General features: G+C 33.7%; 1 protein-coding gene across 2 annotated transcripts in view; it reads left to right on the top strand.

Annotated features, from left to right (window-relative positions):
- Nucleotides 1-16133, top strand: part of LOC107445670 (transcription factor COE1) — a 41538-nt gene that overhangs the window by 19130 nt on the left and 6275 nt on the right. For both annotated transcript variants that reach the window (XM_043039387.3, XM_016060120.4), the window contains exons 7-11: nt 4021-4102; nt 6613-6748; nt 9425-9561; nt 10862-10979; nt 11555-11634. In XM_043039387.3, coding sequence (XP_042895321.2) covers nt 4021-4102; nt 6613-6748; nt 9425-9561; nt 10862-10979; nt 11555-11634 — 553 coding nt within the window. The remainder of the gene's footprint in view (nt 1-4020; nt 4103-6612; nt 6749-9424; nt 9562-10861; nt 10980-11554; nt 11635-16133) is intronic.

The raw sequence follows: 16133 nt of genomic DNA on the forward strand, positions 1-16133 counted from the left end.
AACGCAATATCATCCAGGACTTTTTACAGTGTATCCAGTGAGCAATTAAGCGTTGCGAAAAGAAGTTGAGAATGTTTAGTTCTGGAGGTTTTCCGACAATAGCGAACAGAAGGTGGTATTTTCATAAAATTCATTAATACAAAAGTAATTTATTTCAAAGTGTTTTTCGTCTATGAAACATTTGTAAATCCATAAAGATACGGAGTTTAGACACGTGACATGTTGTTTAAAAAACAATCCCGTGAAATAAGCTGTGATGGAAAAGGTGTGGGGGTGAGAATAAAACTAACTTCCATCTTTTTACACCTTTGCACCGCTAAACGAAAGAATCACGATAAGGCACGAGAGATTTGCAGCTCCGCTGATTTATTTACTGTGGAACCAAATTTAAGGCTTCGACGACACATTTGTGACTCTGGGGGAAAACGCCGGTTTCTTTGAACTCTCTCTTTCCAAGTGTTGAGCAATAACAAAGCAAGTTTTTCCTAAATAAGTGTATTAGCTGGTTTATTATGAATTTTATTTCAATTCAAAACAAATCAATTGAGTATTTCGAAGTGATATGTGATCAATTGTTAATTTGAAAGCACAACTGATGTAAATAAAATAAAACTGCTTGTCGCTGTCAAAGCTGTGGAGTAGGTAGTAGAAATATTTAACTACGCACTTTTCAAAGAACACAGCTCCGACTCTAGACCTTTCAGAGAACTTGGCTCCTCGACATCTTGGATTTTAAGGTAAATTTTTAATTTGCGTTCCCCCCTTTTTATTTATTTATTTATTTTTTTTTTTTGTATTTAACAAACTTTCGATATTTGACTGCACAATACCTTTAAAAAAAGATAAGAAATAAAGGGGTCGCTCTAATAGATAAGTAATTCTTGGAACTTTCATGAGTTTTTAATCAAAACTCTAAAGCAATAAAATGATGCAATTTATCGTTTTGAGAAAGTAATTTAAAACTACAAGTTTATTGATTTTTATATTTTTCAAAATCTTAGTTCATTACCGTTCAAACTGATGAAAATGGATTTGGATGACGGTAAAAAATTCTTTAAACGTTAATTGCATAAAAACAAAGATACTTATAAAAGAAAAAAACTGTATACAGTTTAACTAAACTAAACTCAGTGGCGCAACAGCCCATAGAGGGTCAAGGCCTACTGTGCCCATCTCAGTTTTCTTGACCTTGGGCTCTGGTGTGCAGGAGCAGATGTTCCGGTCAGGTGGTCAGACGAGCGCGGAACCCCCAGTGTTTAGTTTCCAAGCATGCTTGGTACTCATTTATCGACCCACTGAAGGGATGAAAGGCTGAGTCAACCTTGCCCGGCCTCAGGATCGAACCAGGGACCTGTGGCACGACAGCGTGAAGCGCTACCGCTCAGCCGCCGGGCGTCATATAGTTTAACTACCCATCAAAAACTGTTGATTGCAGAATTTTATTACCATAATTATGTCAGAAAAATTAATAGAAAGTCTAAAATATTGCATGCTTTATATCTCAAATTGTAATTGAGTGATGGCCTTGAATTTTACATGCATTGAAAGATACCGTCGATTATAGTAAACATCCACCATCAGTTTAGTAGTGAAAATTAAATAAAGTAGAATAAAAGAATATTTAGAATTTTCCTTTCCCGTTTCAACCTCTTCCGCAGTTAAGTTCTGTCAGAACAGGATTAATATTTTATTTTAATATTAATTAAAATTAATATTAATTAAAATTAATATTTTATCTACAATTTGAATTGAAATTTTTTAAATTATATTATAGCATGAAAAATAAATAAATAAACTTAGAAAAAGACTCTTGTACAAAATATTGTAATTAGACAAAATCATAATAGGAAAAGAAATGGATATCAGTATTTTGCTGATATCGTACGAGTGAGGAAAAAAAAAATCGGAACATCCTGAATTATTTATAATCGAATGATCGGATCTTCACGTTCCAGAACTTAGTATAAAAGAACTGAAGGGGTGACCAAAAACATGCTAATTAATTGACCGGTATAGTACTTAATCCAATTTTGAAAAAATCGTAAATTTTAAATTTGATTTCTCCGCAACTATTCGACCGATTTCACACAAATTTTGTATTTGGCCATTTAAATTTTGTAAAAATTTTATGTCTTACCAATTAAATTTTTTGCGACTATTACAAAATGAAATAACAAAAAATGATAAATATTTACTAAAATTTATATTTTGTATGGATCTTTGGATAAACGAATTTAATGATTGTGTGAAAATATTTTCCAATTTGCTTAAAATGCTTGCGAGATGTGGTGAAATACGTAAATAGTAAAATCAACATTAAGGAGTCCAAACGCTTTTTTGACCAAACTATTAGGATTAGGGGGTCAGAAGTCCAAGTCCATCGAAAAAAAAGAATGCTTATCCAGAGGAAATGAGATTTTGTGTACGTAATTTTAAATATCGTAACTTCAAATATCGTAACTTCAAATATCGTAACTTCAAATATTGTAACTTCAAGTATTGTAACTTTAAATTAGCATATTTTAGGTCACCTCCTCAAACCATTAAAATTGAAACCCTTAAAGTGAAGATCCGAGCATTATATCAAAAGTTATTCAGTGTGGTCCGTTTTTTTTTGCGCGCTGAACACTCATTTCTGCAAACGTAGCTATTAGACATTTGGAATTTTTGAGTAAGAAGATACCTGATTAATACTTCATTAGTTTCGTTACTTTTTAGTTGTTTCCTGTTTTTTTTCTTCATAGTTTACTAATTTAAATTTTTCAATTGCGTTCTGTTTTTTTCTTCAATAGTTCAATCAAACATATTCAAATGTTATTATAATGTTAAACATGGTATTATAATGTTAAAAAATATTAGTTTTGTGATACGTTTTAATTCCAATAATTGTCATATTTTCATTTGAGTTATATTTTCTTTCCTTCTATCCTTAAATTACTTCTTCTTTCCCACGAGATGGAACATAAATTTTAACTGAGGTTGTAGACAAACAAATCTTTCAGACTCCTGCAATTACAATATTGTCTTCAACTCCGATCAATCCACAACCATGTGGAGTTAAAATTCCTTCAAATTTCTTCACCACGATGCGAAAATCATGTTTTATTTGTATTATTTTTTAAGGGGGAGATATATCCCGAAAGAAATCCTTCATGGCAAATTATCTTCAAATTACATAGGTTATTCAAATTTTAAAGTAAGGAAAAAAGAAAAGAAAATGATTTCATATAAACCAAGAGTAAATTATGAAGTTTTAAATAAAAGTCTCCAAACTATCAAATTGCACACGAGTTATGACTGGGTTAACTACTGTTTAGGAAAAGGTAAGTAATCCTGTCACAATTTTTTTAATTTGTTTGCAATTTAAAAATTTGGAGCAAAAAAATCAATGTATGAAACTTTATAATTTTCCTTTGGCTTGCTTGAACTCGCTTTTTTTTCTATAAATTTAAATTTGAATTGCCAATATTGGTTTAAAGAGACTTTGCCAAGAACGGTTACTTCCGCGATATAGTGTCCTCATAAGAAGGAATAAAACATGTTGGCTGGATAGCCTTCTTCGCACGGCGCTGAACTCACGCTCCTGAGAACGGGAATTCGAATCCGGTTGGCCGAAGACTCCCCCGTGTAATAAATAGTGATTGGTGCAAGTTAAATCTGTTGCGCCAGGAAGTCCTCCATATTCCCATAACAATTTATACCTATGGGGGTACTGAATTGGAGATCGTTCTCTGATTCAGGTCAAAATTACGATCTGTGGACGAATCAATGGATGTATGAATGTGTCCATCCTATAAACGGGAGTGCAAGAAGTCAAATTCTTGGCCACAGAAGACCCCACTGGAAAACAAGAACAATCGTACTCTTTGCCTTAATGGCCTACTACAACAATAAATGGCATGTTAAGGATAAAAAACGTATGTAGTAAATTTTAATGACGTTTCTTCAACTATGCCAAAAAAGAAAAAAAAAAAAAGAATTCTTAATATCTATAGTTTTTTTTCCTCCATTTTATTTCAGGTCTACATTACAGTTCTTTATGAAGTGCAATCAAAACTGCCAAAGCAAGGCTGGAAATACAAGAAATAGGAGAAGATTCAAAGTAATTATAATTCAAAGCCAGGAAAATTAGTGCATGATAATTGATATTTTCATTAAATAATTTCGCAAAGAAGTAAGACACTGAAATTTAAATTTATATTTTACAATTACGTTTTGCATGATTAATTTTATTTAAAATCTTGCTTATTTCATTGATGGGATGTAATTTGTTTTTATCTTAATTGTTTTAAATTTTTTTTTTGAAATCAGCATTTTTCATCAGCATATATATATATATATATATATATATATATATATATATATATATATATATATATATATATATAGCACAATAAAGACAAAAAGGAAAAAAAGAATAGAGAAAACATGGAAAATAATAAAGATTAATGAAAAGAGAAAAAAATTATTAAAATAAAATATTTTTGAAAAATATTAAGAAATATTTAAATATACATATACTTAAAAGCCGGAGAAAAAAAATTAGGAAAAGATATAATCTCTTCATCCACTCACACAATTATATCAGCAAAAAGAAATGCTTTCTAATATTCTATCAATATAGCCAAAACAAAATATATCAATACAAGTGTGATACAATAATGTGAAGAGCACTAAAAAAAAAAAAAAAAAAATTGAAACGAAAATAGAACACATTCAGTAACAAATATATCAAGCAAAGAACAGAAAATAAATGTAAAGAAAATACAGAACAAAACACAAAATACGAAATCTATAAAACTTATTAATTTTCTTAATTCTCTTTACTTTTTGTCATTATTGTGCATATATATATATATATATATATATATATATATATATATATATAATAAACATAATATAATAAAAATATATATGCATTTAAAAATACACAGAAAAAATGGATACTAAACAATTTTTTAAAAAGAATTCTAACAACGTGTTTTACTATTCTAAGCATAACATACACTGGTATGCAAAACTTAAGCAACAAGTGCGTTTTTCGTCATAACTCTACAAGAAATCATCCGATTGACATGAAATTTGAATATGATCGATGTACATTATTTTGTACTTAAACGATGGTAAAAGAATGATGGCGCAGAAATGAATATAAAGCTTAAAGTATGGTGTGGAACAAAAAAAGGCTTTAATTTGACATATAGTGGCGTTACATTTGGCAGATGTTCCCTAGTATGGGATATGCCCTCCCCTTACTGTAATTGTTGCTTGGCATCGTCTCTCCATGCTAAGCACCAGATTATCCAGGAGTTCTTGGGGTAAACATCTCCATTCCTCCTTTAAGGCATCTTTCAACTAATGGGTGTTACCAGGAGGATACTGTCGTGTCGCAAGACGTCTCCCTAATGCATCCCACACATGCTCTATGGGATTTAGATCTGGAGAGTAAGCTGGCCAATCCATTCGTGTGATATCTTCACTTTCGAGTAGCTCTTGAAAATTAGCAGTACGGTGTAGCAGGGCATTGTCATCCATAAAAGTGAAGTCTGGTCCAATGGCCCCTCGGAACAGAACGCACATGGGGAAGGATTAACTCATTGTAGTAGCGGTCTCCAGTTACAGAACCTCGGTCGAAGATCTGAAGCTCAGTCTGCCCGTTCAACATAATACCACCCCAGACGACAACTCCAGGACCACCGTAACGATCTCTTTCTGCGATGATATTGGGATGAAATCGAGCTCCAACCTCTCTTGAGAATCACTTGTAGCACTAAAACGACTCTCATCTGTGAAGAGGACGCGATTCCATTCATGAGGTGTCCAGGTTTCGTGTTCTCTGCACCACTCTAAACGGTGCCGCCGATGGCTAGCTTTTAAAGGTATGCAGCGTTCAGAACGTCTAGCAAATAAGCCACCTTTGTGGAGGCGTCTGGCCACTGTAAATCTTGATACTTGTCGTCCTGTGGCTGTGTACAGTTGCTGAGATATGGCGCTCGCTGACTGAAAACGATTTCTTTTCGCCTGGAGGACAATGTAACGGTCATCTCCTGGTGTTGTTTTCCTTGGCAGGCCACCACCAACCTTCCGAGCAGCTGTATCAGTAGTTTTAAAGGCATTCCAAGCACGAGAAACAACACTTTTGTTTATCCCGAACTCTTCGGCGACACTGGTCACTGGTCATCCTCAAGCTTCCCAATCATTCTTCCTCGAGTAAAGTCGTCTAAATGATTTCTTGAAGACATGTTTCACAAAACAAATCACTTGCACTTGCAGCGAATGTCTTTAACAACGGTGCTCTTCATCCTTTTATCACAGCTTTGACCTGCGCACGCCGACCCACAAGGTTTACGTACACTTACATCACCCACGACGTTTTATTTCTAAAATTTGCATACAAATAATCTTTCTACTGAATTACGTGCATATTATACTGCAATTTCATAGCTATCTTATACTTTGCTGGGGAGCTGTGGCCGAAAAACCACTTGTTGCTTAAGTTTTGCACACCAGTGTATGTTAGTACTAATCCTATTTCGCATAATGATGGTAGTTGTGTTTAACTTTCAGCTACTCGAAAGAAAAAAACATAAAACGTATTTTTTAAAATTTCAGATTATGGTGACCGAAGGTGATGGGTCCAATTTCTTCGCCCGTATATTATGTTTGTCTCAGGAGATGTTTGTTCACAATAATTCTAAATTTGGCTCTAATCGTATTGAAATTAGCAACACAAAAAGGACCCGTAAAAGTGAGATTTGTATTTTTTTAAACACTTTGTTAAATTTGTTTTATTATTTTTATTTTATTTACTTTTTATTTTATTTTTTCCTTTATAATAATAGATTTATAAATAAATAATAGATTTATAATAGATATATAAATAGTTGTTGTTGTTAATTTACGCCGCACTAGAGCTGCACAATGGGCTATTGGCAACGGTCTGGGAAACATCCCGGAGGATGATCCGAAGACATGCCATCTCAATTTTGATCCTCTGCGGAGGGGATGGCACCCTTGCTTCGGTAGCCCGACGACCTGCGCGTGAAGTCGAGCACTTTACGGTAGCACAGTTTAACGAGGACCAATATTGCGCACCCTCGGTCCCTACGCAGACTGATCCAAGTGGTCACCCACCCGCCCATTGACCGAAGCCAGTGATGCTTGACTTCGGGGATCTGCTGGGAACCGTTTCTTAACGATCAGTCCACTGCGGGACGATATAAATAAATCAATAATGTATCATTAATGGTATTTAATAATTATCAGCAATTTAATAAATTAAGCAAAATGTTTATTTGTATATTCCTCATACAAACCTGAAAAATTTCAATCGATTTACATCGTACATATGTTCGAAAACATGGCTTTAGTCACCATCATCATCACTTAAACATGGCCAAGCACCTAACCCCATTTTCAGCTCTCTTTCTTTAAACGGTCATGGTAAGAATGCCACGTAGTTTTGACACTGGTCAGACTACGGGACAATGCCTGAGCTGGTACCCCTCTCACCACAACCGACGAGAGGACTTTCAGCCACCATAGATTTAATGTGCACTCTGCAGCGTATACAGAGAAGGTTGTTTTGTCTGCCATCAGGCTTGAACTCTCTACTTCCAGCTCTCCAACCAGCAATGTGAGCGACGCCATAACAAACCAGAGTGCTCGTGGCAACAAAACAAACCACAAACCAGAGCGCTTGGCATAAATTTCTCTCCGACTACCGCTTTCGGCTTAACAATTTAAGGAGTTTCAATCGAAATAATTAAACATTTTACAACATCTTACAGCTCTATTTAGTGAAGAATGAGTTTCATTGGGATCTTACAGCACATTTTGTTTGATTATTTATCTTTGGTTTTCCCATGTTAGGTTTGCCCAAATAAAAACAACACAGATAATTTCGCGATATATAAAAGGTGACGTCTCCAAATATTTTACAATGTATAAAATTTTTTTTCCCAATATTTTTTTCTTTAAATTTTTTATTTTTAAACACAGGCTTTTATAACATGTTTCTATGAACCTAAATGAGGCAAATTCAACAAGAATCGATGAAACGAAAATGAAGTTAGTTACTAAGAACCAATTCATCGAGAAAATTATGATTGCGGTAAATTTTTTAAATTGCAGTATGAACAATGTGCATTGTTAACCTTTCTTTGGATGTTTTGAGATAATAAATTGTTTTTAGATAAATCTAATAGTGTAAAGTCACTGAGAAATACCACAAATAATTAAAAGTTCTTTTCTAAGTGTCAATTTAGCAAGACAGTTTTTAATATCAGGGTTAAAATAAAAAAAAAATTGTAATGCTACTTTCATATTAGTTCTCCAAAAATGGTTATAAAAATATTTGTGCTTCAAGGGGGTTATTATTTTGTGAAGTACAATTTGTGATAAATATTGACTCTCACGAATTAGTATCGTGAAAGAAAAAATCCGAACTGAGCACCAATTTAATGGGAAAATTTACAGCACACCAAAAAAGGAGAGATTAATAATACTGTATTGATATGTTCCCCAAAAACAAATATAAAATATATTTATAGCAAGTACTTATTGTTTTTTCCCTAAAATCTCTTACTGTGAAAATAAGAGGAAGAAAATTAAATTCCATAAAAAGTTTCCATGAAATTAAAAAAAAAAGAAAGAAAAGAAAAGGTATGTAATAAAAATGTAATATCAATGGAGTATATGCATCTGAAATATCAATCATCAGTTGTATAAATACAAATTATGGTTTTAATATTTCTGTATAGTAATGCGCAATGCAGTCAATAAGAAATTTGAATACACGCCACAGCAGTTTTCACTGGCAGAACTGAGAGGCTCAAAATTAAAATGGCGGATCCCATGATCCTCAATGATGAGATAAATTTATCTAAGTATACTTCTGTCAACTAGACTGTACTGCCATCTATATTTCATGCTCTGAAGTATCGAATCGGGAAATGCCAAAAATCCCATTGAAATAAACGTGTATACCTCTAAAATATGCATCTGACTTTGATTAGATATGCTTATTTCCATGATTTATTAATCAAGTTTTTTTTCTCTAATTTTCTGTATTTTACTTTGCTCCGAAGATGATGATCCTGTCAAAATTTGTATACTATTTAACTATTTTAATATATTTTTTCATATTGATTATGTCTTTAATTTATTATCATTGCAAAGACTTTATCTCTCTTAATTTTGGTAATATAATAATAATAATAGTCAAGGGGTATTTTCTTTTATTGACACATCACAGTTATAATATGATGTATTATATTAAACCTTGTATCAGAAAATTTAATTATTTGAAAGTAGAATTTAAAAAAAAACATGTTTTATTTCCTAAGTATTAAATGTCAATATAAAGACTGAGCTCAACATTTCAGATTTTGCACAAAAATAAGATTTTTTTTTATTTTCGTAGTTAAACACGACACTGATGCTAAGATTCGAGCACTCATTCCTTCAGGAGGTTCTTACAATCAACTTGTTGTTATCAATGGAGTTAACTTTGTCGAAGGATTGCAAGTTTTCTTTGGAAAAACTCCCGCAGAAACTAGAGTAAATATAGCATTATATAGATATTTATGCTTGTTGTATGCCTCAAAATGAATATAGACTTGAAATTTTTTGACCAGTTAAAATAAAAATAAAAAGTAAAGAAAGAGTTGACCGATATTTATATTAATTTATCAATTATGTTGATAGCCCTTTTAACCAAACTATGTGAGGACATAGCATGAAGTATTTTTTACGTTGAATTTCATTTTAAGTGAACTAATGTTTAATAATTATCTCTTATTTAGGTTTATGTTAACACGTACTTTTCCTTGAAAGTTGTGTTGATATTGTAATTAATTCTAATTAATTATCCTAACTGAAAAATTTCGTGGAATACTAAGTATAAAATTACTTGTAAAAAAACTGACGTTTTTATTTTAAAGCTCATACTATTTTAATTCATACTGTCAAATTATACAAAAGGTTTTTAACGGTGAAAGATCATTTGTAAATATCTATGTCTATAATACATGTACTCTAAAGGTGAATTTTTTGAAAAATAATTTTTAAATGTTCTTCAAAAGTGTGATTTTATTATTTGTACTACTTGGTGTTGTAAGCATTTTTTTTATGAAATCTGCTTGCGTTATTTAAATTCAGAGTAGCATGCTTTCAAATGTTTATAAATTTTATTTTATAAACAATGTTGAATGACGTTATATTTTATTTAATAAACGACGTTGAACAGCCGACTCAATTCAGAGTTATCGACTATCAATGTTTATTTCCATAGTCTTGTAATTTTAAACCTAACGCTAAAGAGAAGGGAATTCCTGGATCAAGCATTATGACAAACTAACCATGGAGGAGGACTTTTTGATGGAACTAACTCGCCTTTGCGCTACATAGAGAAGAAAACTACGAAAGCACGGTTAGCCAGATTTCAAGGGGATTCAAACCCATGTAACCACTGAGGATATTTCTATATCAGCACTGCAATCGGTGCTAGCAGGAAGCAAAATTCGTATTAACCAGTCACCACTGGGATTCGAACTTGGACCACCTCATTGGGTGGCAAATGCTTTATCCCCTGAGCCCCAGTTGACTTACTAGTTTACAATTACTCCCTTCGTTTTACTTTAAATAACATTATTTATGGCAGAAGCAGGTATTTTAATTAATCGACTGCTATATTCATCTGAAAACTTGATTGATTTTAAATTAATTTAAATCTTTCAATATTTTTTTCAGTTTGATACTGACAACGCTAATTTCCAAAATATGTACATAGCATATATATTCATATATGAAAAAAAAGGGCTTTAATGTTTTAATGAAATCTATATTTTTATTTTTGCAGATAATTACGGACACAGCAATATCCGCTATTGTTCCTCAGCTTGGAGCGAGTGGATATTTCCGGATTTGCTTGAATGGAAATGGTAAATCTTGTGCCTTTGAAACGCCATTTCGTTACGGTAAGTTGAAAATTTTTTTTTCATGGCAAAAATTTGGAAAAATAAATCACTTAGTAATTAACTGCTTTGTTGAATTTTGTACGTAACAGAAAATAAAAATTCTACAGATAACAAAGCAATAAAAAAATAAGTCATAGTTTCAAATCATATACCGCAGAGCAATTGAAAAAAAAGAACTTTGATAATTCACGATATATTTTGAGAAAAACGGATTGACAACTATTTTCTTTCCCTCACTAAACAAAATTTCAGAAAAATGAAATTCTACTTATTTATGCAGCAGTACTCATAAAAAAATAATAATTTATCAAAAAAAAAAAAAAAAAGAACTTACAAATGTATAAAAATCTCAATTTTGAATTTTTTTGTGGCTTACATTGATTTTTTTTGACAGTATAGGAATGCCATATTTGTCCTACAACTGTGATACCTTAGTAAGTTTTTCTCAATTTACTTCATAAATTGAGAATTTCAACATATAAAAATGTCATTTATCTCTGTTTATTTTTTTACATGTCGTACAAATAGTTAATTTGACAACTATTATTTTGTAATTCGTTATTTATTCCTTTCAGTAAGCTCATCAACCACACCTTCTTACGATTCAATATCACCTAGTCTTCAGATTTCTCGTCCGATGTCACCATATCGAAGTGTAAGTAATTGTATAAAAGGTGTTCCGTAATCACAACCCTTAATGTATATTTTTAGAAATCTTTTCTAAAGTGAAATTAAAACAAATTATCTGCATTATAAGTCATAAATTTATAAAAAAATTTTGAGGCAGTATTAGCCTTTCACAAACCGTAGCACTAAACGATTTTGATCACAAATTATTCTTGCGCATGTATGAGAATAATGTTACTAAGCTACCATTTTTAGTTCACATGGTAAAAATTTTTCCTCAACATAAACATTATTGAAATTGTTGCTTAGTTCTTAGTATTAGCGTCTAGTTTTACACTCTTTCATTTTGCAACTTTTTTTAATTTATCTTTGATAAAAACTGAAAAAATAAAATACTGAAATAAGTTGATTGGGGCCGTTCATAATTGATGTCCACAAATGACGTCCATTTATTTCAATCTTTTTGAAACCCACCTCCACTTTGTCACAAAGTGTCACACTTTACTATACTCTCGTTGCGTTATACACAGTCCAGTCACATTAATGTGACCACCACCTACTTTCGACGTCAAAGTGAAATAACCAATCACAGAGTGTAGGTGGCAACACAATACAGTGTAGTGTATATATTGGATCTCCTAAGGCATCGAAAAGCATTTCAGTCGCTGGCGCAATGCAGAAATGTAGCGATTTATCCGACGTCCAAAAGGGCATGATTATTGGCTTTCGGGCCAAGGGTGGAAGAATTTCGGAAACGACTGATTTTGTGAACTGTTCGCGTACCGCCGTGGTAAAAGTATACCGTGCATGGCAAAATGGCACTATACAAAACGAGCGGCGTGGCACATGTGGTGCACCACGGGCCAAAGATGGCAGAGGCGAATGAAGGCTACGGAGACGCGTTCAGACGAATAGACGTGCAACTGTTGAGCAACTGACCGTCCAGATGAACCAAGGGGCTACCAAGAGTGTATCCTCAACAACTGTTCAGCGAACGTTGCTGCGCATGAGCCTCCGCAGCAGACGCCTGGTTAATGCACCTATACTGACTGCTGTTCATCGGTGACGAAGGCTGGAATTTGCACGCCAGTACCGCAACTAGACGTCCACAGAGTGGCAACAGGTGGCTTTTTCCGATGAATCACATTTTATGCTCCATGGGACAGATGGACGTTGGCGTATAAGGCGTGAAACGTCTGAAAGCAACACCCTGCAACAATTGCCGGAAGGCTGCAGGCTGGAAGAGGGAGCGTTATGGTTTGGGGAATGTTTTCCTGGCATTCGCTGGGTGCATTCATCATTGTGGAAGGCACGATGGATCAGTACAAGTACGTATCTGTCCATGCGGACCATGTCCACCCCTACATGCAAATGATTTTTCCTCAGAATGATGGCATCTACCACCAGGACAATGCGAGGTGTCATACAGCTCACAGTGCATGTGCGCGGTTCGAAAAGCACCAGGATGAATTTACCGTACTCCCCTGCCCGGCAAACTCACCGGATTTAAACCCAATCGAGTATCTGTGGGACCACCTCGATCGGGTTGTTCGTGCCATGGATCCTCAACCGCGTAATTTAGCGCAGCTGGTCACGGCACTGGAGTCGGCATGGCTCAACATCCCAGTGAACACTTTCAGAAACCTAATTGACTTTCTTCCTGCACGTCTCGTAGCGGTCCGCTCTGCCAAAGGTGGTCATTCTGGCTTTTGACAGGTGGTCACATTAATGTGACTGGACTGTGTATTACAATACAACAATGTATTCAAGTAGTTTTGTAGCAAAAGACGCATTAATTTTCAAATCCAAATACCTAACAAATTACTTAAACAATGTGTTTTAATGTTATTTGCGAGCATAAAAATAATTTGTATTCGATATGTACTTTGATGAAAAATTTATAAAAACAAATAATAAAAAGTGATATATCTGTGATTTTAAATATTTTCATTGAGACCAAAATGCGTTAAACCACTTATTTATCACACCTCTTGTCACAATTTCGCAAAACCCCTACCTCCCTTTCAAAAGTATTAGAATTTAATGACCTGGTAATGTATATTATCATACACGGAAAAAACTATCTGCCGAATTACGCCCACTATTGACACAAATTCGGAAGTAAAAGTGGGTTATGCCTGTATGGAAAGAAGGCTGAAATGGGGAGTGGAATGTTGAAAATGTAAACTAAAACTATTAAAAGTTTCATTATTCATTATTATTTTTTATTTTTTAAGTTTAAATAGAGAAAATAAAATCTTATATTCGATATACTTTATCCACCTAATAAATTACTAGACTTACTAGGAGGCTTCGCCATCTGCTCGCGGGTGTTCGCCAACCCCCGGAACTGCTTTCGCAGTTCATTTCGGATTGCTTCGCAATCCGATGCTCCCTTTACTCGCTCATTGGATACGTTCTTAACGTCTAGCTTTTGTATACTTTTTGGACCCTGAGGTTCCGAAAACTTTTCACTGTAGAAAATTCTAAGCCTGTACATTTCAATATTAATTTGAAATTGCAAACAGTTCACATATTTTTCGTAATCACAATATTCTAAATTTCAGTTGTTGAGAAAAGTAACTGTTGTAAGTTTTGTTTTAAAGTCTTTCCCACAAAAATAGTGTTGTAAAACAATATGAAATAGTAGTCTGCCACTGAACGCCGGATGTAAAGATAATATAACAAAACGTGGAATAGTAAAGCGCTCAATTCAAAATAAAATAGCAATAGCATAACACTTCTCATTTCTGCCAATGAAAAGGAACTATTTCAGTACTCCTAACCAACCAACCGTTTTTTCCTCGGTGACAATCGGAGATAGATAGACATATGATGCTCACTACGTGCTCTTGCGCGCCGAATCCAATCAATTAAATATGAAAACTGTTGCCAGCGCGAGAAAAGAAATATCATTGGTTTTATTGATACATACATACGTACGTATTAGCGTTTTATATAATACTAGGAGGCTCCGTCCCCTGTTCGCTAACGCTCGCCAACCCCCGAGAATTGCTACGCAATCCTATGTGGTTCACGCCGTGAACCATGGCTCGCTGCTCTCGCTCGCCAATGAACACAATGCTCTAGCACAAAGACATAATATATTTTCATCAAAGACATAGTATTTTATCATCAAAGACATAGTATTGTACTTATGTAGAAGAATTCTACCAATGTTCTTATTGGCTTTTAAAAAAGTATATTAGCTATTTAGATTGTGCATGGTGAAAAAATCAAAACATTAGCTAAATAAGAAACATATTAGCAAAATAAATTATCAAATATTGCTTCACTAATATTCTGCATTTTAAAGCGTGAAAATTCAATGCATAAATAAACGCGAAATATAAAAAAATTCAATGCATTCATTACAAACACTTAAACGTTTTTTAGACGTTTAGGTAGCTCCCAGTAGAAAAATATCAATTCAACAGCGGCCTTTTAAAGCATTCTCACTTCAATTAATTAATTAATTCCTAATTGAGTTTAAATTAAATATTGTCATGTTTTTAGTGCATGAATCTGAATTGAACAACCTGATAATGCTCACTCTAGTTATTGTTATCTGGTTGCTCACTACGTGCTCTTGCGCGCCGAATCCAATCAATTAAAAATGAAAACTGTTGCCAGCGCGAGAAAAGAAATATCATCGGTTTTATTGATACATACGTACGTATTAGCGTTTTATATAATATAGATAAAGCATTCTCACTTCAATTAATTAATTAATTCCTAATTGAGTTTAAATTAAATATTGTCATGTTTTTAGTGCATGAATCTGAATTGAACAACCTGATAATGCTCACTCTGGTTATTGTTATCTGGTTGCTCACTACGTGCTCTTGCGCGCCGAATCCAATCAATTAAAAATGAAAACTGTTGCCATCGCGAGAAAAGAAATATCATCAGTTTTATTAATACATATATACATACATACGTACGTATTAGCGTTTTATATAATATAGACTAGGAGGCTTCGCGCCCTGCTCGCTCGCGCTTGCCAACCCCTGGAACTGCTTTCGCAGTTCATTTCGGATTGCTTCGCAATCCGATGCTCGCTTTGCTCGCTCATTGGATACGTTCTTAACGTCTAGCTTTTGTATACTATTTTGAACACTGAAGTTCCGAAGACTTTTCACTGTAGAAAATTCTAAACCTGTGCATTTCAATATTAATTTGAAATTACAAACAGTTCACATATTTATCTTAATCACACTATTCTAAATTTCAGTTGTTGCGAAAAGTAACTGTTGTAAGTTTTGTTTTAAAGTCTTTCCCACCAGAGGGCTAAAACGATGCGTTGTAAAACAATATGAAATAGTACTGAAAGCCGGATGTAAAGCATCGGCTTCGATGAAGATTATTTTGTGAGAATTTTTTTGATAATTCGGTGAGAATTCACCCGATTAGACATATGATGCTCACTACGTGCTCTTGCGCGCCGAAGCCTATCAATTAAAACGTATTAGCGTTTTATATAACATGAATTAGCCATATGATGCTCACTACGTGCTCTTGCGCGCC

The sequence above is a fragment of the Parasteatoda tepidariorum genome, chromosome 6 (genome assembly GCF_982258835.1).
Source record: "Parasteatoda tepidariorum strain Cologne lab strain chromosome 6, Ptep-v5.0, whole genome shotgun sequence".
Classification (NCBI taxonomy): Eukaryota; Metazoa; Arthropoda; class Arachnida; order Araneae; family Theridiidae; genus Parasteatoda; species Parasteatoda tepidariorum.